The sequence below is a fragment of the Hydra vulgaris genome, chromosome 12 (assembly GCF_038396675.1).
Source record: "Hydra vulgaris chromosome 12, alternate assembly HydraT2T_AEP".
Lineage (NCBI taxonomy): Eukaryota > Metazoa > Cnidaria > Hydrozoa > Anthoathecata > Hydridae > Hydra > Hydra vulgaris.
The window spans coordinates 85500324-85526017 of record NC_088931.1 but is presented as its reverse complement, the minus strand read 5'-3'; the positions used below and the strand labels follow the sequence as shown (position 1 = coordinate 85526017).

General features: G+C 29.5%; 1 protein-coding gene across 3 annotated transcripts in view; it reads right to left on the bottom strand.

Annotated features, from left to right (window-relative positions):
* Nucleotides 1-2197: 2197 nt before the first annotated feature.
* LOC100209113 (uncharacterized) overlaps nucleotides 2198-25694 on the bottom strand; it is a 28786-nt gene continuing 5289 nt past the window's right edge. For all 3 annotated transcript variants that reach the window (XM_065814798.1, XM_065814797.1, XM_065814796.1), the window contains 2 exons: nucleotides 25184-25352; nucleotides 2198-3711 (listed from right to left, as the gene is read on the bottom strand). In XM_065814798.1, the coding sequence (XP_065670870.1) occupies nucleotides 2297-3711; nucleotides 25184-25352 (1584 nt within the window). In that variant the 3' untranslated portion in view covers nucleotides 2198-2296. The remainder of the gene's footprint in view (nucleotides 3712-25183; nucleotides 25353-25694) is intronic.

Genomic DNA, 25694 nt, shown 5'->3' with positions numbered 1-25694 from the left:
ATACTAAAAAGAGATAGTACAATAACTTAGGAAAACAAATATATATTAAATACTAGATTTAAGTTAAAAAAAAAACAAAAAAAAAACTTAACAATATAAAACCTTAATTAACTAGGAAAAATTAGACTGAAACAAAAACTTTACAATATATTTAAAAGAGAGTACAATAATCTTGGAAAACAAATATATATTAAATACTAGATTTAAAAGTTAAATCTTACGCAGAAAAAACACGTCTTATCACTTTTGAAGCGGAAGTCCAAAAAAATTTAAATAATATATATATATATTTTTTTGAGGTTTGCAAAAAAGTTTAGCGTAATTTTTATGTATAATTTTATTTTCATTTGCTTTACATTTTAAGTAATTAATGTATAATTTTGTTTTAATTTTTGAAGATTTCCGCAATTCCTTTGTAATGCAAGGCAATTTAATACTTTTAGCTTTGAGATTTAATTAACTTAGGGAAATTAGTGTCGTAAATATCACAGAGAGTTTTAAAAAAGGAGTTATAAACTAAGTTTGTATTATCAGAGGCGTTAATAATGCTCCAATAAATTAGAGATTATTGTTCTTCAAAAGATTCAAGGTTTTTATTTGTAAAAAATGCGTTTTTTGAATGCTCGTTTTTTATTAGGAAGTAATTTATTATCTATATTTATAGAAAAGAAAATAGGAAAATGATCAGATATATAATTTTTAATTATGCTTTTTTTAAGGATACGTTAAAAGCATCAGTGGTTAAAATATTATCAATTAAAGAAGCACTTGATTAAGTAATTCTTGTCGGTTGGCTAATCAAAGGAGTCGCGCCATTTTCGAAAATGTCATTGTAAAACTTTTTAATGTTATTATTAACGTGGTATTGAAAACAATTTAAAATCAATTTTGTTCTCTGTCACTCTTGTATTTTATAGTTCTCTGTCACTCATATTGGCGAGATTATCTATTTATAGCACCAGTTAGAACTCTAGCTCAGGACCGAGAGGGTCGAGGTTCGATGCCGGTGTAGTATGAGATTTTTACTTCCACGTTTTTACTTCCCAGTAAAAATTTTATATTAAACTTTTGCTCTCTAGTAAAATTTAATATGGCATCAATTTTAATATTGAACGAAATACATAAATGATGATTTATAAATTGTGTACAACTTTAAAAATTTTTAATTTTTCTGGTCTGGTTTGATTTTTAAGTATTTATAGTGAAAAAATTTCTTTATTTTTCCATTAACGGAAACATTAATGTAATCAAAAAAACATTTTTTTAATAATAACAATCAGATGTGTTTAATAATATTTAAAATAAAGTTATTAATTTCTTTCAAGAAACAGATATCCTGACTATTAATAAGCCTTTTTTAAAACGCCTAATAAGTTGTCATGTTTGAACCCAAAAGTATATCCTGGATACGTGGAGGCAGTTTGTTTTTTTCCCAAACAATCACTACGTTTAGTAAATGCAAAAATTATGAAACAATCTTCTGCTAGCTTTTAAAACAAGTATGTAGTCAAATTTTTGAAAAATGTCTGAAAAATACAAATAATTCTAAAACATTAAATGAATAAACTAAACATAGTTAATTACCTAAAACACATTTTTTCGTAAACATTATGTTAATATGTTTGTTTAAAATAAAATAAGTATGAATCCTTTTTTTAATTTAAAAAGTTATGCAAATTTTTAAGTAAAAATTTTGAAAAAAAACACACGAAGACTTAATATATTGAAAGCCCTTATGGAAGGTTCTAGCGAACTTGCTTTTGTATGTAATTATTAAGCTTGGTAGAGTGAAGAACCTATGTTACAAAATAAAAAAAAAATGTTTAGAAGAATTGACAACTTAGTACCTTTGGTCATGAAAAAAAAATTTGGATAATTGTGCACTACGAGTTATTTTCTTAAGTGAAACATATGTATGAAGGAAACATTATAACGAACTACATTTGCGACAAACTGTTTCTTGACTTAGCGCTTTAGAAACTGTTTTTAGATTGCTGTTTCTAGAAACAGTTTCTATTTGCGCTACGAGGAATTTTCGAAAAGAGTTATTTTCCTAAGAAAAACCTATGCAAAAAGACATACTTAAAATAAACTACATATGCGAAAAACTGTTTATAGACTTCAAAAATGCATTTAATTTATGGTTTTTTTTAAAAAAAATTAAAGTTTAAAAAGCTTTCAAAAAGTACACATGAAATTTCCAAATTAGTTTTTTTTATTAATTTAATTCTACTTTGTTTTCTGTAATTTTAATGGTAAAAGTGTATATAAAATAAAGCCATGTTTGATAAATAAATCATTCACCACCACCTCCTCCGCAGCTACTACCACATCCTCCTCCCCCTCCGCAACTACTACCACATCCTCCACCACCTCCAGAATTACTGCCACATCCTCCTCCGCTTCCACAACTACTTCCGCAACCACCTCCACTGTTATTTTCACAATTATTATCACCAACACCTGCAGCCACACAACTACTGCCGCATCCAGTTCCACTTCCACAACCGCTAGTGTTTTCTATCCAATAAGTGTCACAACCATTAAAGTTAATTTTTTCAGAATCAAATTCGCTTTCACATTTATCTACACCACAATCATAATCATTGTCACCATTGTCACTACCATCATAATCATTGTCATTATTCTTACATTTAGAAACTTTAGGAACTTGAATGAAATAACCTCCCAGTGTCCCAACATGATACCATTTCGGGAGAGTAGTAGCATACAAGCCACCAATAACAAGCAAAGGCATTGCATCTAAATTTAAACGCCCGGGTTGACTTGGCGGTAAATAAACACCACCTGCTTTAGGTGGTGGAGGGCGCGGCTGACAAAGAACAAACAAAATAGCAATTGAATATGCAACACATAGAAACTCAGGAACATCCGAAACACTTCCAGAAAATCGAATATAACCACTAAGTAAGTCTACACTTCCACGTCCTTGTTCTGTAGCCCACTCAAATTTAACATCATTTATCTTGTTCACATTTTCGTACTTAGGGTTTTTTCCATTTAATGTAAACAACTTTATTTCCATTTCTCCGGGCTGACCTCTACGATTTTTTTTTGCCTTAGTAAATCCTTTCCATCGTGATTTTAGTAATCCCCAATCTTTTTTTGATCCTCTGATCAACATAGATCTTTCAAAAGATTGCTCATGCGTAAAAACATTATGAGATTTTAAAACCTGTTTTTCACTTGGTAAAGTAAACCTTCCTACTGTGTGAGAAGTAGCAAGTACATTTTCAGATAGATCAATAACTTCAACTACAGATAATATAGGATCGCGTGAATGAACTACTCTAATTTTAAAAGCTGATAATCCAAATGTTGTTTGCAAAATGTTGTCATTATATTGGCATTTAGCTTCATTTTTGTATTCAGACCCAGGAGATATCAACTGCAAGTTGTGCACGACATTTTTGAGATGAGGTGAGTCAATAAATAATCGATTAACTGATGACGCCTCAAATGAGTAGTTCGATAATGTTTCAGAATAACGCATTGTTAAAATGCAATTAATCATCTTTCCTGTAAGACTGCACTGTAACTGAATAGTTATTGAACGTAAATTCAGATCTTCGGGAACAGCTAATGGCGGAAACATCACACGAGATGTGTATTTTCTAAGCGCAGCAGGATATTCACAATATATTTCTAACGACCTACTTTGCTCAGTGCTGTATTGAAAATGACCCTCACCTAAATATAAAAAACATAATATTTAGGTATATAACCCTATAAAATATCAAACGTTACTGATATAATAACTTATATAAATATGTTATATAAGGTATTAAATATTTAAAAAATGTATTTTGCTAAATTTATAAACATTATGCATAAAATTAAATATCTTTATAATTTGTTTTTCAAACTTTTTATTTCGTTTATAAAAAATTATCGAATATACTTAAAAAATACTATTATTAATATATATATATATATATATATATATATATATATATATATATATATATATATATATATATATATATATATATATATATATATATATATATATATATATATATATATATATATATACGAAGAGCACAATGGAAAAAACAGCAGAGTCACATTTTTCACATTTTGAGAAAACCTAAATTAAAGGTTTGAAACCTTTTTATTACAAATTATGTGAGAAACTGTCAATTCTTTTAATTTTTAAGGGAAGGTCATCCATTTAAGCATCAAATTTTAACAAATAAATATTCTGAAAATTATGTTAGCTCATGGAAAATTTTGTTTTTTCAAAATGTGTTCAGATTGGACTGTTTTTTCCGTTGATTAGGACTTTGCCTGTTTTTCTATTGTAACACATAAGAAATAACTATATAAAACCATTAAATTTTAAATTTTTTTATTTTAAACAAATAAAAAAATAAAAAATGCATGAACATTCACTGGTCTTGAGCCTCATCTTCAACTTTATCGTCATACGGCAGAGCATCATAGAATGCCTCATTGGTGGTAAATTTTTTGAGGACTTGGAGGTCTTTGTACTTTGCAGCTGATATAGCCAGTCTGTCTTCATACAAAGCTACTGGCACTGCTGTGCATACTGAAAAATTATTTTTTCTCGTTGGAACAATGATGTTTGTTTTCAAGAAAATACCGTTCTATGAGTCTCTGTGACAAACGGTCCCTGGACCTTCATCCTTGTTAAAAACCATTTCCCGAATGGGGCGCGTGGGAAACGGGCAGCCTTTCTTATACAATGGCCTTAGAAAGCCGGAGAAGTTTTTGACCAGATCCTGTTTAACATCAGTCACGTTAAATGGTGTAGGATGTTTTCGTGCTTCACTAAATATTTTTATCCAGTCTTCTGGAACACTAGCACTAGACTTTGTATTTACTGGACCCATGTCCCTGTCACACTCCATATAAGAATGTCCGCGCTCAGGGAATGTCGCTGTCACTGAGGTAAACCTTTTTCTATGGTGCACCAAATAATCTAAAAACCGAATCAGGGTATAGTTCTTATTATGTCCTAAGCAGGAATTGCAGAATAATTCAAGGTGAGTAACCTCTTTGCTGACCTTGGTTGTGATGTGGTCATACAGGAAAGAAGCCACCTCATCTGAACCTCTTCTAGCGACAGTCTCATCATAGCAGTAAAGAAAAACATCATCAGTTGATAGTTGGTGAATGTTAATGATTGGTATGTGAGCTTTCTGTTGTAGTAAAAGTCATTGGTGGACTTGTTGGGTAGGTTGACATTTTTTTGGTAGTCAAACGTAAAGGCCTCAAGATGAGGTGTAATCTTGGCCCTTCGCTTAGCGTCTCTTTTTCTCCGGTAGAATGTGTCAGCCTTTCGCTGGTGGAGATCTTTTTGAAATTTTAACTGCTTCAGGTCCCTTATGAGGACTTCATTTGTTGGGTCTGATTCAAGAGTCTTTGTAGCAATTTCTATTTTTGCCAAGAACTGGTCGCAGGCTGAGCAAGTGTTGGTTCTTGGGTACCCAAAGCCAATGTTAAAATCGTTGTTGAATATAAGCCTGTATGACTCATACACTAAACTGACTCCTGGCCACTTCTCTTGATATAAATCAAACATCTTGGAGATGCTGAGTTCTTCTGGCAGGTACAGCCGTCTCGTCTTCTCTTGTGAGTAATGAGACTGCCGACCCCTAAACGAAGAGATGTGGTCTCTTATTCTCTGCCGCAGTTCATCAGATATTTTGTGATGACTGCCATGCTTTCCTCGTCCATCAACAGGAGGCAGGCCTGGGGTGAGTAAAAAAAATTAAAAAAAAATTAAAAAAAAGTTATAAAAATACATGTTCAGAGAATAACAGCACTCTTTATGAATTTCAACATTTCTTTTTAAATATTGAAAAATATTAATATATAGACAAGAAAGGATTATAGAAAAATGTGCATTTTTTTTACATTAACTATGATAAGAAAAAAAATAGCTTTTTTATTCCACAAACTGAAACAAAAAACTATTGCTAATAGTATAAATTACCTGTAGTAGCAAGACTTCTCTTGATAGTCTCAAGTCTCCCTTTCTTAATTCCAAAGATGGAGATGAAGGCTTGAAAGCAAACATAGGCAAATGAATCTGGGTCAACATCATCTGTACTCTTCAGGAATACTTTATAGTGATAGCTGTGACTGTTTGCACTTTTAGGCTCTTCCTTTCGAAGTCTTTTTCGGCTAATCTCCGCAACTGTGATCAGTGAAGCAAGATAGGAATCCTGTAAAAAGAAGCAATATAAGATTATTAACGCAACCGGTCACACATCTTTGGAAACACAAGCATTTTTATAAAATTTAAAAATATATAAGCCTACCTACTTTGTTAGAATTAATAAATTTGTATCCTGCGTTCAAATAGAACAATGAACTGTGATATTGGGTCCACCCCACTAAAAAACTAAGTCAAAAATGCCTATTAAACATACAATACCAGCCTTGGGTATCATAACACAGTAATACAACCAGATGTCTACCATGGTTATGATTCAGATGTACAGGTCTAGCTATTCTAGACCTAACTAAATTTGAATGAAAATGAGAATGAGAAACTCTTTGTCTTATTTAATCAACATGTTCATGGTGGAATAACAGGTGCATTAAAATTATGAATCTAGGTCTAGACCTAAATCTAGAGCTAGTATTATAAATAAAAAAATAGTCTAGAACTATATTTAAAGAGTTTAATTTAAAACTTAAAAGAAGAACTCACCTGAGCATCCTTTGTTGGTAATGCATTGAATGACTCGAGGAGCAAGGCTCTATTCTCTTCTTTGACTGTTTGAAAGCATTTAAGTCTTATACATTTACAGTCAGGGCCAGTTACATGAGATGACAACCTCTGTTTCTTTGCTATGTCTTTCTTACTGCCATTTTTCTTTCTCTTTTTTGGCTTGTCTGTACAATAGGTGTAGCATCGTAGTCAGCCATTTTGTTTTAGTATAGATTCTTTGTGTACTGGTTACTCAAATGAGCTTGTGTACTGGAACTCAAATGAGCTTAATAAAAACACCCTATTTTGATCCTTATGAATTTAAAATCAAAAAAGATTTAAGTTTACTTTCTATATTACACTTAAACATAAGAAGCATGCGGCAAAGTTTTGAAAAGTTTAAAGAATTTCTATCTATTATAAATTACACGTTCGACGTCATATCTCTGTCAGAGACTTGGCATGATTCAGAATGTCCTCTGGAGTTGAATTCTAATTATAGTTTGGCAAATTACAAACTAATTAGCCAACCACGAGGAAGCAATAAAAAAGGCGGAGGCATAGGTGTTTACGTGCTCAAAAAGTATTAATTTAAAATAAAAAAGCCATTAAGTGTAGCAAATAATAATTATGAAATAATTAAATATATGAAGATCACAATGGAAATCAAAACGGCAGAGTCACATATAACGTTATTATATGGACCCTGCCTTTTCTTTCCTTGTCACTGGTGGACACTGCTGTTTTTTCCATTGTATACCATATTTTCTTATTCCATTTTACCATAGACTATGTCGGTTTTTTCATTTGAAACGGCTTAAAAGAAGCATTTTTCAATGCTTTATTACCAAGGGCCATAACTGAAAAATTATAAAAATGTGACTCTGCCGTTTTTTCCATTGTGGTCTTCATATATATATATATATATATATATATATATATATATATATATATATATATATATATATATATATATATATATATATATATATTAATAATAGTATTTTTATATACTTATTTAATAAAATATATATTTTCTAGTTTGATACTTTTTGTTTTATTAGATAATTTTGATAAACTTTGAAAATAATATTTTATTTATATATAATTAAAAAAATTGCCCGTGGCATATAAGTAGACATTTGATAATAAGTATCGTGTAACTCGATACCGTTATCTAACGTAACGTGATACTGAAAAGAATGGTCTCCTATCGTTTAATTTTGCTTATATACTAATGTCGTTTACCATCAGTATCGGTTCGATATCACGCAATACTGATAGCAAAAAGAATTATAGGGTATCGAATGGTCGCATAGTTACGATAAAAAATAAAACAAGAATGTGATCTTTTGGATTTATTATTAACGAAATACAAGTAAAGTTGCTAATCAGAAATTTAATTAATAATCTTTAGTTAATAATTCCACAGGAAGCATAACAAATGATGATTAATTTACTTTAGTTGTTGAGTGTTAAACACAGAACGATATCAGACGATAATTACGATTCCAGGCGATATTTAATTAAAGTAGCGATACCGGATAAAAATTAAAATACAGAAGCGATACCACACAGCTAATTAAATTAAAATAAAAACACCAGACTAGAAATTAATTTAAAAAAGCAATATCACACAGTTATAATTAAATAAAAGTTACGACAGTAATTGAAACATAAAATTATAAATATGATCTCATCCGATACCACACAATCCTTGAGATTTTTTATTATACTATATAGTATATAGTATAATAAAAATTATATAGCCATATATATGAGAGTAATACTATATTAGAGTTATGTGAAATAAGATGCGGAAGAAGTGGGACATCACAAAAATTCCAATTATTATATAATGTAAAAATTAGATGACCCCCCCCCCCCCTTCTTCATTTAGCAAACATCGCTTTGTCTGTCTGTGTGTGATAAAAGCGATATCTTTCAAAAGTAGCCCAAAAAACAATTTTCAGAGCGGTGAAAAAAGCTAAATATTTATCTCCCGATTCACTTTTTTGTAATTAATGATAGTTTTTGTTAACATGTTGTAAATAGCACGTTTGTCCTATATCATCTCACGGCTGTTCCATTTTACCCCAATAACACGGTTCAACTCAAATCAAAAAAAGTGTTCTATATTATAAACTGGTCTCAATCTTAGGAGATAGAATCAGTGCGCCAAATTATTTGTTAAAACTTAATTGGTACAGTTCATACATTATATAAAAAAGATATTAAAATAAACCCTCTTACCAACTATTGTATTTTAAAAACCAAAAAAAAATTTAAAATTTTTATTTTTATTTTTATAACTTATTTTAAAAGTTTATTAATAGTTACCAGTTCATGTTGTATTTTATTCATATTATAAGCCCACAGTAAGAAACGCTGCCTTCAAACCCGAAGCCAGCGGTTTGTAGCCAGCATTTCTTACTGCGGGTTTTACATGAACAGAACAATACCAAGTTTTGCTATTGAAAAGATCAGCAGTATTAGCTATGGTTTCTCTAGAAATAATTGTTCTAGATATTGGAGAGTAACTGCATTCAAAAATAGAGGTCCATCTAACTGGGTGCAAATAAAATTACGAGAATGAAAAGACCTTAATTTTGATAGCAAGCCTATGCCCGCTTCATAATATTTTGCAAAATACTGTTTTTTTTAAACAAAGATAACCCAAAAGTAATAACAAAAATGCATCTGTATTTATAATTTGCTTCATTATGTAATCGTACTAAAAAATTACTAAATTAAAAAAAAAGTACACGCACTTAATATAACTTCAACTTTCATATAAACGTTTGATAAAGTTCATGTCATAGATAAATAAAAAAAAAATAATGAAAAACGCAAAATTTATTATTTATAGGTTTTGCTAAGAGCTAATGAGCAACTTTTGTAAAGTATATTGAAAGTTCTGAGAGCTTCAAAAGATATTCATAAATTTAGTATATATAAGGGAAAAAGTTGCCTATGTGTATTTGAATCAAATTAAATAAAATCTCGCGGCATTAAGATATCGCGAAAAATGGGCGACGTTAAAGATCATGCAAAGCACTTTTTTCTTAACCTGCTTCAGTTAGCAACTCAGCAACAGAAACCACATGAATTAAATGCTATCGGATAAAGTTCGGTATCGAGAAAACAAATTTAGTTATTAAAGCTGATTATTGTATAAATATTAATGTTGTAGATATCATTAATGTTAACATTCTGTAAAAATTAATGCCATTAATATTTGCACTGCAGGTGCTATAAAGAACATAAATAGTTGCTTAACTAGGAGATAAAGAAGTTTACATGTGCCTAGCGTCTCCAATAAAGTTTATATTTCAGTGTTGCAATCTCCCTCGACATTCCTAGAATAAAGGCTGGAACGCAAAACCGCTCTTGTTATGGTAACTTGTTTTAAAGTTATTCTTAGTTATATTATGAAATTAAAAAACTTTTAAATAACATTTTATATTAATTGAATAACGAGGGTATATATAACCATTAAAAGAACGCGGGACACTTGCAGAAGACCAGATGGTCTTGTCATCAAGAAACCGCTTGTACTAGTAATATTTTTTGTATTTTAATTTTACTTGTTTCTAGTTTCAAAAAATATAATGGTAGCTCATTTTATATTGGATTCACATATAATAAAATGTAAGATAATAAATAATTGATAAATGCTAGATTTTGTACACATAAATATATAATTAGGCATAAATAAAATTATATTGATTTATATATTTTTTATATTGATATTTGTTTTAGAAGTTTTTGGGATTTTCGTTTCAACGTTAATTTTGGTTCTAGTTTCAGTATTAGTTTAGTGTAAGTTCCAGTGCCGGATTAATCCTTAGGCAAATAAGGCACATGCCTTAAGGCCAGCAAAAAATCCAGGCCACAAAAAATTTTTACATAAATTTATATTTATGTCTTATCTTATTATGTCTTATCTTTATTGATGAAATTATTATAATTATTCCAATTATTATACACATTTTGTTCATATATCAATTTTACGATGTCAAAAATTGTAACTAATTCATTCTTATAAGTGATAATTTTTTTCTTCTAAATATCGATTTAAAATATTTCGAATAAAATATTCGAAAAATATTGTGTTTTTTTATATTTTTGAAATTTGATAACATTTGTTTTAAACAGTGGAACTCTTTCGTAAACAATAACAAAGCGTAGTAATAAAATTAATGGTTTTAGCAAATGAATATACTTTTTGATATAATTATTGTTATAAAATTGTAATCCTTTAAATTTATGAGTAGGTTTAAAGAAGAAAAAAGCATCACATTTACTGCAGAAAGAACTGGGTATAGCTTTTTTGTTCAACATGCCATGTTTTAAAAGTTTCTATCAAAACATATTTGTCACATATTTTATTTATTGTTGATATTAATATAATAAAGCTCACTAATATAATATGGATTAGATCCATGTATCTCAACTATACTGAGTGACTTTCATTTTGACTTTCACTATCATACATTATTATCTATATATATATGTATGTATGATTTGTTATCATATATATATAAAACAATATGTTTAATCATTATTATTTCACATATCCATTTTACATATTCTAATTAATATTATTTTAATTTATAAATTAGTTCTTGCTATAACATAGAAAACGTATATACACTATACATGTAGAACTTCAGTTCTGTGACCTAAGGGTATAAGAAGCAGATCATTAATAAGTCAAACAATCAATCCCATTGAGTAATTTGCATGAATTTTTGAACACCATGCTCCTGAAATAAACAAAAATAAAATCCTTCACTTATAGGAATTTATAATTTTTAATGAATTATGTTGACGCTGTCATCATTATTGTTAGATTTCTGTTGTAATTATTATTTTAATTGAACAAAATATAAATTCTGATCTTTCCAAGTTGAGTCTTTGTCTATTTATTGATGGATTACCTCTCTTTAACAGCACGGTGAAATGTTTTTTGGTTATATGTGGGTGCATTCTAGAAATCCCATCATCTGAATTCATAATTGGTGTTTATTCTAGTAGTTCAAAACCAAATTCATCAAATGATTTTCTTCTGGTATACTGGTAGTTTGATTTTAAACTATTATTTCGAATATTAAAATCTATATTATATATAGGTTTTGTGTGTTCTTATTATGCAGTTCACAAGAAATCAATTTTTAAAATTTTACATCATTTTATGATATGACTTTATGAATCAATTATTTTTAAATCGAATAATTATGCTATTGAATACATAAAAATACGTTTTTAAAGATCACTTTTACGTTTTACTTTTAGATTAATGTCGATACGTAAATGTGGTTGGGAGCGAGCAAAGAAGTTAGAGAAGAAAATGCATGATGAAGATGAACTGTTAAAGAAAATACTCAAATTCAATTCATTTTTCACTGCCACGAACAAGGTTGATGCTACTGATAATATTACTCTCAATTCCCCACCATCCTCATCAACATCTCAGGTAGATATTGATCACAAGGAAGAGGCTGCAAAAATTGCATTTGAACTTGGACATACTAAAAAATTTGAAGACAGAGCTGATACTGGTTCAGGAACCATTCCCAATGATGTTGGGAGTTTTGGTGACATAACAGATCATGTGCGTAACATGTGGATCAGCCTTAGAACAATCCATTTTCGAAACTTAGCAGACATTTATCCAGAAACAAAGCGGCAATACAGTGGAGTGAATCGCTTCCTAAATTCTAGTGTCTTCAACCGGGTTTTGCCAAATGGTGATATCGTTGATCGTGACTGGCTTGTTTATTCTCCAGCCAAGACATGTGTCTTCTGCTTTCCGTGCATTCTGTTTTCATCTGACCGGTCACAGTTGTCTGGCTCAGGATGAGGTAGGAATAAAGTTGTTGGCTCCAAAGAAAATGGGAATTATTTGGGCATCTTGGAGCTGATTGGTCAATTTGATCCATTTTTGTCCCAGCACATCTGTACTCATGGCAATTGCGGACGCGGTCATTCATCATATTTATCAAAAACAATCTGTGAAGAATTAATTACAATGATGGGTGAACAAGTTATGGGTTTCATAAAGGATGACATTTCAAAGTCACGGTATTTTTCAGTTTCAGTAGATTCCACTCCTGATATTACCCATTGTGACCAGCTGACCATCATTCTTCGTTATATTAATATGGTGGATTACCAGCCTGTGGAGCGTTTTTTGACATTTATCAATATATCCAAAAACAGTTTAGTGGACTACATTCCTTGTGCTGCCCACTCGTTGAACCTAGTTGGCCAGTCAGCTGTGGATTGTTGCGTTGAAGCAGTTTCATTTTTTAATATATTGAATCGCCTGTATACTTTCTTTGTAGCATCAACACATCGTTGGGATGTCATGATGACCCATGTTAAAAACCAACCAGAATGCCTTGTTCCAAAATACCCATCAGATACCCGGTGGTCTGCTCGAGCTGATGCTGCAAAAACAGTGTTCAAGGGGTACCACCAATTACAAAGTGCTCTTCAGGAGATCTTAGGTGATTGTAATCAGAATGGTAGCACAAGGAATGAAGCGGGTTCATTGGCCAAACACATGGATACTTTTGAAGTTGCCCTATTGTGTGAACTTTGGAATGACATTCTGCAGAGGTTCAATATTAATAGCAAGTTATTGCAAAGTTCTACAATCGAATTAACTCCAGCTATTGGTCTGCTGAAGAGCTTGCATATATTTTTGGATGAATGCCGAGAGAAGTTTGACGATCATAATCAGAAAGCAGGTGATAGCTGTGGCAACAGCACATATAAATCTAAAAGTCGAAGACAATCAAAGCGTAAGAGACAAATCAATGATGGAGATGCCGCAGATGCTATGGAAGGGATGTCAAGCCAGCAAAACTTCAAGGTCAATACCTTCTATGTCATCATCGATCAGCTGAAAAATGCTTATAAAGAAACGCGTTAAAGTTTACTCAATTGTGCTGCAGAGATTTTGAGTTCTGACTGAGTATGACTCCATGACCGATGAAGATATTGACATTGCTGTTAAGGAATGGTTACTGTGTACTCGAAAGACCTTTGTTCTGATTTTCCAACAGAATTTCGACAATTTATGTGCAGAGAAACTTTTTTGTAAGATTTTCAAACGATTTTGGTTATCTAATTTTGTAATTATGGCATTTCTGGATATCAGTTTATTATAGAGATAGGGACAGCGATATGAAATTGTGAAACGCGATAGTTTTGTTTTTCTAAACGGTACAATAAATTTTCCTACCTCTCGAGTGTCATATCTATTTCTATTGCTTTTAAAGAAATCTTTTGAGAAATGTAATGGGACAAGCCCGAGTTTATATTTCAGCATAAACATTAAGTTTTGATAAATGTTTATTCTGTAGACGTTTAGTGCATTAAGGTTTTAACAAAGGTTCAGCATGAGTAAACTTATCTTTTTTATAGACAATTCTAACGGCATGTTTTTGGCGTCTATAAAGTGATTTCAAATAGGATTTATTGGTACTTACTCATGCTACATTACCATATGTATAATAGGTGTGCATAAATGAGAAATAATGATGTTTTAGATTGTTGTTCTTTTATTTTTGTCAACATAAACTTTTATGCATTGTCAGAAGAAATTGAAGTTTCGTCTTGTTGATAAAGTGCTACTCTAATTGGTTTATTGAGAGTAAAAGTACTACTATATCAGATATCATTCTACATTCCTTCTTGTTCATCTTAATTAAATCATTGATTGGAATTTAATTCAAAGTCAAGAAGTGCCTTTTTAACACAACAACTTTTTAATTTTAACTTCACTAATCAGTCTACCATAAGCAACAAGTTGCTCCCTCGGGTTTTGGAATCCATGATTAATTGGATGATCTTTCTAGACTCAATTTGTACAAACTTTTGTAAATAGTTTTCATTTTTGTTTGGGGACCTTTTAAACATTTTTACGATTTTCCTGGCGTTTTTCTTATAACCAATTAATCATTTGAATCTCAAACATAATCTTCCTCTTCAAAAACAATTTTTACTTAAAATAATGATAACTAAAGTTTATTTAATAAACCTTATATATTTTGATAACTTCATTGATTAAACCGATGTTAAAAAAACTTAGGAAAATAACGCATGATTAAACGTATGATTAAATATAAAAAATGCATATATATATTATAATAATGCAGATAAGCAATAATGTATTTAGTTTGAGTTTTTGATAAAATAAAGAAAACACGGAAAATAAAAGGTAAACATTGCAAAGAGGATAAACAGTTACAAAACCAAACAGCAACTATTACAAAGCCAATATTTACAGTTTATGACGTACAAATTTCTTAATTACAAATCAGGACCAACGACACGGGTATCGAAGTGGAGGGGCACAATCGCCCACGTTTAAAAAAAAGTCCCCTATATCTAGAATTTTCTTAAAAAAAAAAGAAAGTCCTTTAGAAAGAAAGTGGGGTGCACGTGCCCCCTCCCCTTTCCCCTTCCGCTCTTACCCCTCCCTTGATGTTGTCGGCTCTGCTAATTAACATAAACTCTTTTTACTTTTACTTTTTGTAGGACAATCTCGTAATCCCGTGATCATTGTAATCATCGTTAATCCCGTGAAATTTCGTTAACTAATCATCGTTAATCCTGTGAAATTTCGTTAACTAATCATCGTTAATCCCGTGAAATTTCGTTAACTAATCATCGTTAATCCCGTGAAATTTCGTTAACTAATCATGATATGTATATACATATCAGTAACAGCAAAAATTAAAAAAAATGCTAGAATATTTTTTAGATGTTTCAAACTGTGTTTGAAAAGAAATAAAGTTCATAAGTAAAATGTACGGTGTTAATGACCTCGGTATTGAATTTCTAAAGTAACCCTACGGGCATTTGTTTTATAAAGTTACGTTCTAAATGTCTTTTAAACGTGTTTCGAACATCTTTTAAACGTTCTTTACGCAAGGATGTTTAGAAGACGTTTAAAAGACATTTAAAATACATTTAGAACGTAACTTTTAAAAATAAATGGCCGTAGGGTAAGAAAGAATAAAATATTTTCTCTGAATCAAAAGCAGCTTGTTTAAAAAACGCGCATAAAAAGATCCAGTCATTTTTAAAAACCATAAAAAACATAAATATTTTGATAAACATTTTTCTCGCATGAATAATATTTTTAGGCATTTTTTATAACTTAATTATTGTTTATAATATAAACATTATATACATTGCTATGTATGGCTATATTATAGCTATACGTAGCAATGTATATAATACGTCCTTCTTACATAACTATGTATATTTATGTAAGTAGGGCGTCTTATAAATCTTTTTTTTAAATCATTATGATTATGTTAGCTTTTAGTGAAAATTTTGCTCCAAGTCAACTCTAAAGTGTTTTTAGGCAGTTCCGATATAATAAAGTTTTTTAATATTATAAATCGAAAAATTCTGTAATATTACTTTCAAATTGAAAAAGTTTTGTTTTATGGTTGTACAAAAAGCAATTAAATTTAATGTGCTCATGCAATTAGTATGGTGGTTTTGAGAAAATTAAGAAAGCACTTGAGTGTTTATTTATGAAATCAATTTTTTGACATTTTTTAAATTAGTTTTTGTTTCTAATGCCATAGTTTTCAAGTTTAATTAGCAGTACATCATGGTTTACTGTATAAAAGGCTTTAGACAGATCAATGACAAAGATCAAGTGACCTACAGCTTTTCTCTTGCGTATTTATTTCACATTAACTTTATTTGAAAAAGGCATTTAAATTCTAGCATTATGCTGAAATCAATGTTGTAGTAATAATTAGCGAGAACATAAATTTCGTAAAAATATATAAATAAAATTAGTATAAAGAAATTCTTGATACCTTTATATATAAATACAAAAATATTTTAAAAAGTACTGTCTTCATAAACAAATAAGATGTGGATTAGATATACTATTATACGTTACCTTATGTAATAAGATTCATATTTATTTTCAGAAAAAGGTTGCCGAATTAGATTATCATTTCTTAAGTTATATTTATTTTTATTTTTAAGGTATATAGATTATGAAAAAAAAAAGGGGGATGCGTTGGTTTTACATTTGCACATAAAACTAAGTATATTAAAAATCGTTCTTATCATGGTATATTAAAAATAGTTCTTATCATTCTCACGGAAGGGAACGGACGTGTTTTTCTTACGTAAAAAAAAAAAAGAACGAAAAAAAACTTTTTTCGTTTTTAACTTTTAAGTTAATTTAAAGATTCTAAAGAGTTTTTGTTTTTATTTCTTTTTTCATCGCAGTTTTAATAACAAAATGGATAAATTTAAAGATTCCGAAAACTCAATACAGTTAATAAAGCAAATTTTTGAAGAGATGTTTCTGAAACAGCAAAAGGATATTTTGAAATTGATAAGCGGTAACTTGAAAATTACTAATGAACGAATCGACGGGTTACTAAAGGATATTAATACAATTAAAACCACTTGCGAATCTTTAAAAAAAAAATGAAAAGAGAAAAGCTGATCAAGTAAAGTCAAACAGTCAGTTGCTGAATTACAAAAAGGTACAAATGGACATTGAAGAGAGTTTATCGTTTCATCAAGATTGTCACGATAAAAAGGTTAGTGACCTAGAGAAAAAAATCTATTCAAAATCTAGTTTAGGAAGCGAAGACAAAACAAAAATACGACAACTCGAAGATCGGCAAAGAAGAAATAACTTAAGATTCAAGGGAATTACAGAAAACATGTCGGAAAGTGGGGATGATTCGGAAATAAAAATAATGAATATTCTTGAAAATAATCTAAATGTAAATGGAGTGAAAATAGAAAGAGCTTATTGGACAGGTAAACCTAATACCAACAAGCCAAGAACAATTGTGATCAAGTTACTCGATTATAAAGATAAAATAAAAATTCTGAACAATGCAAACAAACTTAAAGGTTCGGGAATATTTATAAACGAGGATTTCTCTGTCGAAACCTCGTTAATACGCAAAAAATTATTTGAAGAAAGAAAGTTACAAAGGAACAACGGTAAGTATTGTACTGTTATATATGATAAATTAATTATAAAATATTTAAAAAAATCAAATATTTGAATTATTTTATTTTATTTGTTATTAAGATTAGTCTTATTTAAAATGGCTGACGAAACTGACAGATCCGATTTTGAGTTTAAAACGATTGAAATTAATAATTCAACACTTTTAAATGAAAGTTCGGATCCTGATATTAATTTTTATAATAACGATGAAGTAATTAAACATATTAGCCCATTATATTATAACTCAAGCTCAAAAAATATCACGGAAGGAATGGACGATAACTCATTTTCAATTCTCCATAATAATATTAAAAGTATTCAAAAAAATTTTAAATCATTGAAACAGTTTTTATATAAAATCAAAATTAGTTTTAACATTATTTGCCTTAGCGAAACATGGTGTCATGATAAAAATATTGAAAGTGATTCAAATTTCAAAATACCTAATTACAATGTGGTACACCAAGTTAGAGGTTGGGGCAAGGAAGGTGGGGGTTTCTGTATATTTATTATTAACTCATTATCATACAAATTTATGTAAAATTTAAGCTCAACCACCAATGACTAAGAATCATTATGTGTGAAATCGTTAGCACAACCTCAAGAAATATTATTGTGCATGTATTATATAGACCGCCTACAGGAAATATTAATGCATTTAAAGACCACATTAAAAAAATAATTTAATAAAAAATCAAGTTTAAATAAAAGATGTATTTTACCGGAGACATTAACCTCAACATTTTTGACTATGACGTTAATAAGCACATTAATAATTTCTTTAATTTCTTTTTTCAATCTGGTTACTATGGTTACATACCATTAATCAATAAACCCACGCGTGTAACTAAGACTAGTGCAACATCAATAGATCAAATTTTTACCGATGAATTTCTTACATCAAAAATTAACCATGAGCGAGACTAGGTTTTTTCAAACCGAGAGGAGACCGAGACGAGAAGTTAGTACTTCTCGTGAGACCGAGAACGAGACGAGACGAGAAATTTAACAATTTTTGAAAACAAATTTATTAAAATCCAAATAAAATAAAAAAAATGTAAACATGGTTTTGACAAATAGACACAAATGACATTTGTCAAATGTAAACAACTTTTTCAAATATTAATTCAGAATTTTTTTGCCAAACTTTTCCAACAAGACAATGTTTTCTCTGATTAAGATGATTTGTTCTACTTTTTCTGGGTGTAAGTTGTGTCTGGATGATCGGACGACATTTCCACCTGAGCTAAAAACTCTCTCTGATTTAGTTGAACTTGCTGGAATAGCTAAAATTTGTCTAGCTAATAAAGAGAGTTCTGGCAATGTATTTGAATGCAATTTCCACCAATCAAGAATCGGAAAGTCTTTTTTGGAATCAGAGAAATATTCATACTGACATATTTCGCTCAAAATAGGATTCAGTTCAGATGTTGGCTCTTGTGTTTCAAGTCTGACGTTTAACTTGCGCTTCAGTTTTGAATTAGGGGACAAATCTGCTGAAAGGACTCTGGCAACAGGTTGGCACAGACATTATCCTTAACCTGTGAAGCTAACCATTCTTTTGTTGTTTAAAATTTTTTGAAGAGCTTCAAGTGAAGTCCCTTTAAAGCAGGATTTAAGTAGTTTGCTGCAGCACTCAATAAGTTTCCGGTGTGACAAAGAGGAAATCTTTTCTCAATGCAGCTTTTCAAGTTTTTTGCATACAAGACACCGTAGCCATTTTTTCCATCCGTCTCAATAAATTGATCAATTTTGTCATGGATTAAATAAAGAGAATCGACGACAGTGTTAGTTGTTGGAATAGACTCAGCCGACCACGTTTCTGTAGCTTCTTTAAGTGATGTCAAAATTTCTACTGTACCTTCGATTAATTACCACTGTGATGCACTGATGGTCTTTGAAGAAAAATATCTTCATTTGCACATAAGCTGATAATCGCACTCTTTAGATGTAGGACAGAAGCCGTGCAATCCAGTTCACTATTCCATCTTGTGTCAACAGATTGGCGTAACTGTCTAAAATTGATTTCTTGAGCGTCTGATTCTGATTCAAGCAACTCAGCTGCAACTGTTGACTGGTGAGTTAAAGAAGCCAAATCTTTGCATGTTTGCAACGCATCATCCATTCCAGCAATCATTCCAAATGAGTCTCGAACTGCACATTTCAAAATATGATTGTTGCACAAGTATTGGTCAAGGCGCTTCGACAATTTGACTGCAAGTTTCATGTTTCTTGCCTGGTCGTTCACGCAGTACATTGGCAAATCAGCAGGCAAATTTAGTTCTTCTAAGAAAGAATTCAGCTTTCCTTCAATTAAGATACCTGTGTGTCTCCCTGGGAACTGTTGGACATGGGGTGTCCAGTGATGTAGTCTCCAATTTTCGTCAATAGCATGAAAAGTCCAAGAGATGAAGCTGTCCTGAGCTCTAGAAGTCCAAAGGTCAAAAGTAAATGCAGCACTTTTTAGATTTGGCGTAATCTCCGTTATTATGCTCTTCATTCCAGCTTGAACTTCTCTTGAACGAATTGAAAGCTTTCTTGAATATGTTTTTCTGTGATGAAGGCTCAGTTTAGGGTTTGCAATGTCAAACAATTTCTTGAAACCTCTTCCTTCGACTGCTGAAAAGGATGCCAGATCAGCGCAAAAGTAATCCAGCATTGCAGAGTCAAACTGTTTTTGAATGGAATAGTCTTTGTCATATTTGGACTTTGTTTCAAGCATTTCGACCATGGTTTGTTGTTTCTTCTTAGGAGGAGGAAGAAGAGAGTCGTCAGTTTTTTCAGAATACTCAACGTAATCTTGGCTGTTTTTTTTTTCGAGGTGACGATGAAGCCCGCTTGTAATTCCATCTTTTGTTTTCAAAGACTTTTTGCACGCCTTGCATTCAGCACCGTCACTTGTTTTTTGAAAATATCTCCAGATTTTGTTTTTTCTTGGTGACATTTTTGATCGTTGAAATGAGGCAAGAATATTTCTTTTCAATATGAACAATATGTGTCAAGTTGAATTTCACTGGTAAACTAATGAAAGTCGAAACTGCACCATTTTATACAAAAAGTTTTTGTATTTAAAATCTAATTAAAAATATTTAAAATCTAATTAAAATATTTTAATTAGATTTTTAAAAAAAATCTAATTAAAAAATCTAATTAAAAAATCTAATTAAAAAATCTAATTAAAAAATCTAATTAAAAAATCTAATTAAAAAATCTAATTAAAAATCTAATTAAAATCACGGAGTCAAAATATTAATTAATTAAAAAAACAAATTATAAAGCATTTTGTAAATTATAATAATTTTTAATTTGGAAAATAATATAATATTTAAGTCTCGTGCTACCTCTCGCGAGAATTTTCTATTTCTCGTTTCTCACGAGAAGTCCCATTTCTCACAAGAAACGAGAACGAAACGAGATCTCGCTCATGGTTATCAAAAATAAAAACAGGAACATTTAAAACTGATATTTCGGATCACTTTCCGATTTTTATTATTTCTTATTATTATAAATAAATGTAATAAGTCTTATTCTCACAAAAGGAAAGTAACAAAACGACTAATAAACGATACCTCCATTAAATCTTTTCATGATATTATATCATTTGAAAAATGGGACGAAACTCTATTAAATTTGAATGCTGATGAAGCCTATCATATCTTCTTAGCTAAGTTTCTTAAATATTATAATAAAGCATTTCCCAAAGTTACAAAATTATTAAAAGAAAAAAGCATTTTAAGCCCTTGGATAACGAAGGGAATTGTTAAATCTTCAAAAATAAAACAGCGATTATATTGCAAATATCTTAAAAAAAGAAAATGAAACTAACTATAAAAATTATAAACGTTTATTTGAGTTAATTTTGAGACGTTCAACAACGAATTACTATTCAGATCAAATAATAAAAAAAAATGGTTCACAAAACACATGGCGCATTATTAAGGAAGTATTTGGCAAAAAAAATTTAGACAGAAATGCACTGCCAAAAAATCTAAAATTCAATAATAAATTAGTTGTTGATAAATCTATGGTAGCAGAAAAGCTTAGTAACTTTTTTGTTAATGTTGGTAAAAGTTTAGCTGCTAAAATTGAACCATCTAAAATAAGCTTTAAATCATACTTGACATCAAATAATGCTATTATGCCTAATAATGAACTTCTGAAGGAAGAATTATTAAATTCAGTATCCATGTTAAAACCTAACCAAAGTTCAGGTTTAGATGATGTCAGCAGTAATGTCGTTATTAATTCACTAAAATATATAACAATACCACTTTTACATACTTTTAATTTATCTTTAAAACATGGAGTTTTTCCTAAAAAACTAAAAAGTGCATAGGTTACACTAATTTTTAAAACAGGTGATCTTCTTATGTTTCTTTACTTCTTTACTTCTAACTTCAGACCGATCTCAGTTCTTCATTATTTTTCCAAGATTTTGGAGCGTGTAATGGATAATAGACTTTATTCCTTCTTAAATGTAAATAATATTCTTTACAATAAACAATTTAGATTAAAATCCGGTCATTTGACCGATCATGCAATAATTAATCTTGTACAAGAAATATTTAAAGCTTTTGATGAACAAAAATTTACTTTAGGCGTCTTTATTGATTTAAGAAAAGCGTTTAATACCGTAGATCATGATATTCTTCTATATAAACTCAAAAATTATGGTATCATAAATTCTAACTTTGAATTCTAGATTGGTTTACATACAAGATTTATTTGGTTTACATACAATTTATTTGGTTTACATACAAGAGTTATTTGAAGAATAGAAATAAACAGTTATTAAACCAAACTTGTTTGAAATATATATCTTTTTCTTTTATTCATTGCTATCTAAATTCCTAAATTAATTGCTAAATTAATTTAGGAATTTAGGAATTTAGATATCTAAATTCCTAAATTCCTAAAAATTAGGAGTTTAGATTTCAAAATTCCTAAAGGATATAGAAATCTAAATTCCTAAAAAAAAGGAATTTAGATTTCTATATCCTAAAGGATATAGAAATCTAAATTTCTTTTTCTTGCCCCAGCCGTGTATATACATTTTGTAGAAGGCTAATTTTGTAAAAAAAAATTTTATGGCGAAATACATACATAATACAAAAATATTCAGCTGATAAATATTAAGAATTTTCATTTGCAATAAATATGGTTTATATATTTATTTAGATATTTATATAGATGTTATATGGATATATATTTTTTTTAATTTGATCAGAAAAAGTTACTATATCTGAATAGCTTAAAAAAAAAACACCTTTAAATAAAAATTACGGAATTACATTTCTTAACTTTCCGTTTTTTATTGACTTTTCGTGTATTAAGTTTTGTTTAAATAAACTTTTTGCATTAATAATTTTGCATAATTACAAAAAATACGTTTTTTTATGCAGAGTAATTGATAAACCGCATGTTTTTTAAAGTAAAATGATAAATATGCATTGAAGTAAAGGTGTGGAGAAAAAAACTGGAGAAATTAAAATTTTCAGAGCATGCAGGAAAAGAGACAGTAAAATGATATGACTTTGCTGAATGACTAATTAAGCGAGAATGAGTTTTTTTTTTTTTTTTTTAATTACGTTTTAAATAAGCATTTCGTTACAATATTTAAAATACAAATATACAATAATAAAGAATATGTATATAATGTTCGTTACCCAGGAAAAAAGGTTCTATAGAATTTCTATAAACTTTTGAAACATATGGCCTACAGAAATTCTATAAAATTTCTATAGAATTTCTATAGAAGGTTTATTAATTTCTATAGAAATTGCTATAAAACTTTTTTTTCTATATAAAAAAATGGAGAAAAAAAAGTTCAATAGAAATTTCTATAGAAATCAACAGAGATTCTATAGAAATTCTATAGAATTCTTCAGAATTTCTATTGGCCATATGTTTCGAAAGTTTATAGAGATTCTAAAGAACTTTTTTACCTGGATATAAAAATAAAAAGAAGGCGTTATTAAAAAAGTATCGTTTTTAAAAAAATATGTCATTAAAAGATCGTTATTAAAAAATAAAAGAATAAAAGAGAGAAGGCTGATTGGACAATGTTTTATAAATTCAGAATGTTCTCTAGACGTTTTGAAACTTGGAACTACATATGCCATATTTCAACAGAGAGAAAAACAAGATCCACTTCAAGCACTTATTAAATAGCTCAGAGAGAATTGAAGAGAGTTTTGTAAAACATTTTTGTAAAATTATGACAAGGACGTTTTCAAGAACATAAGCCGTAGATGAGTTTAAATAATATATGAATTTATCAACAAAAGCTGGATTGATTTAAAGGCCTAACAATGGTTAAGTCTGTTTAACTGGAACGGCAGGAAGAATATGGACATTTAATCAAGAGTCACATAAGAAGAAAAGTTTTAAATCGTTCTGACATATTCTAGGAAAAAGTAATAAGTTCAGTCCGAATTAGAGACGGAATGTTAGATCTACTTTTGTTAATGACGTTGTTAAAGATTTTCCAAAAGTCCCTAGAGCCCCACGTCTAAATTGAATGTGAACAGGTTCATTTTTAGTGATTTAGCATCAGTTAGAATGGTTTCGCTATATCTTGAATGTTTAAACTGATTTGAGTTGGTAGCACGAGGTTATAATCTTGTGATAAAATGTATAATGATGCAAATATTTTCTGTTAAATTGTGCAGATAACATTTAATTTATTAAACAAAGCTATCTTTTAAAATATATTGCACAAAGATGTAACATTGTGTAATGATGTAACTGAAGACATTAAAAGATATATAAAGATATTTCTTTAAATTTGCATAAAAGCATTTTTGCACCGTTAAAAATTTAAAAAAGTAGAAAAACATAAGAATTTGAATTTAAACTTTTTTATAAAAGGCTGCATGTTTCTCAGGGCTCTTTACACCCTTCAGGGCTCTTCATGAAAGACTTAAAAAATATTAGTACACATTATTTATTTTAAAAAATTTATTTTATCTATTTTACTTTTAAAAATTTTCTACTTTTATTAATTTTTACTTCTAACTTAATACATTAATTTTTACTTCTAACTTTCGTTTTATAAACTTTATTTGATTACATTATTTGTTTTATACACATTACATAATTGTTTTAAACACGTAACGATTGTAAGCGGTTCTTGATGACAAGATCATCTGATCTTCTGCAAGTCTCGGCGTTCTTCTTTTATATGTAATAAAATTTGTAATTTTTTATTTATATACATTCTTCTTTCATTTATTTTATTGTAATAGTTATTATCAAGAAAGGTAAAAATAAAAAAAATTAATAAATAAAAAAATACGTAATAGTTATTAAAATGAGTTCTTATTAATTTCGTTATAATTAATTTTAAAGATTGAATTATTTTTAATATCACTGTTTCCGTTTTGGATGGTTTAAGTGTTTTTATACTCACTTGATTGGAATAATAATATAAAACCAAATAAATAAATTACCTTCTAAAAAGTTATAACTTAGTTCTCCATTAACAAGACTAATTGTTTTTGAGAACAAAATCACTGAATCTCCTTGAAGAGAAACCATTCCAATATGAAATTTAACTGTGGCATTATCAGCTACCGGGAATCTACCAATGTATATTGACAATGGGGAACACTGACAAATCTAAGAATAATTTAAAAAAACAAATCTAAAAAATAAAAATTGATTAAATATAAAGCGTTAAATAACTACTAATAAAATGTCAGGGGCGGATGCAGCATTATTTTATGTTTGAGATACTTATGTAAAATAAGCTTTGCAAAAAATGGCGAAGATTAAATACTAGGGGATAAAAAAGCCATAAAACTTTAGCTATACTTGCCCCTAACGTGAAACAACGTAAGAGCAACGTAAGAGCAACGTGAGAACAATGTGAGAGCAACATTTTTGCAAAAATTAGAACTCTAAAGAGTTTGAACCCCCATTAATTTGAGGGTGTTACATAAAAGTTTGAGAGGTTAACGT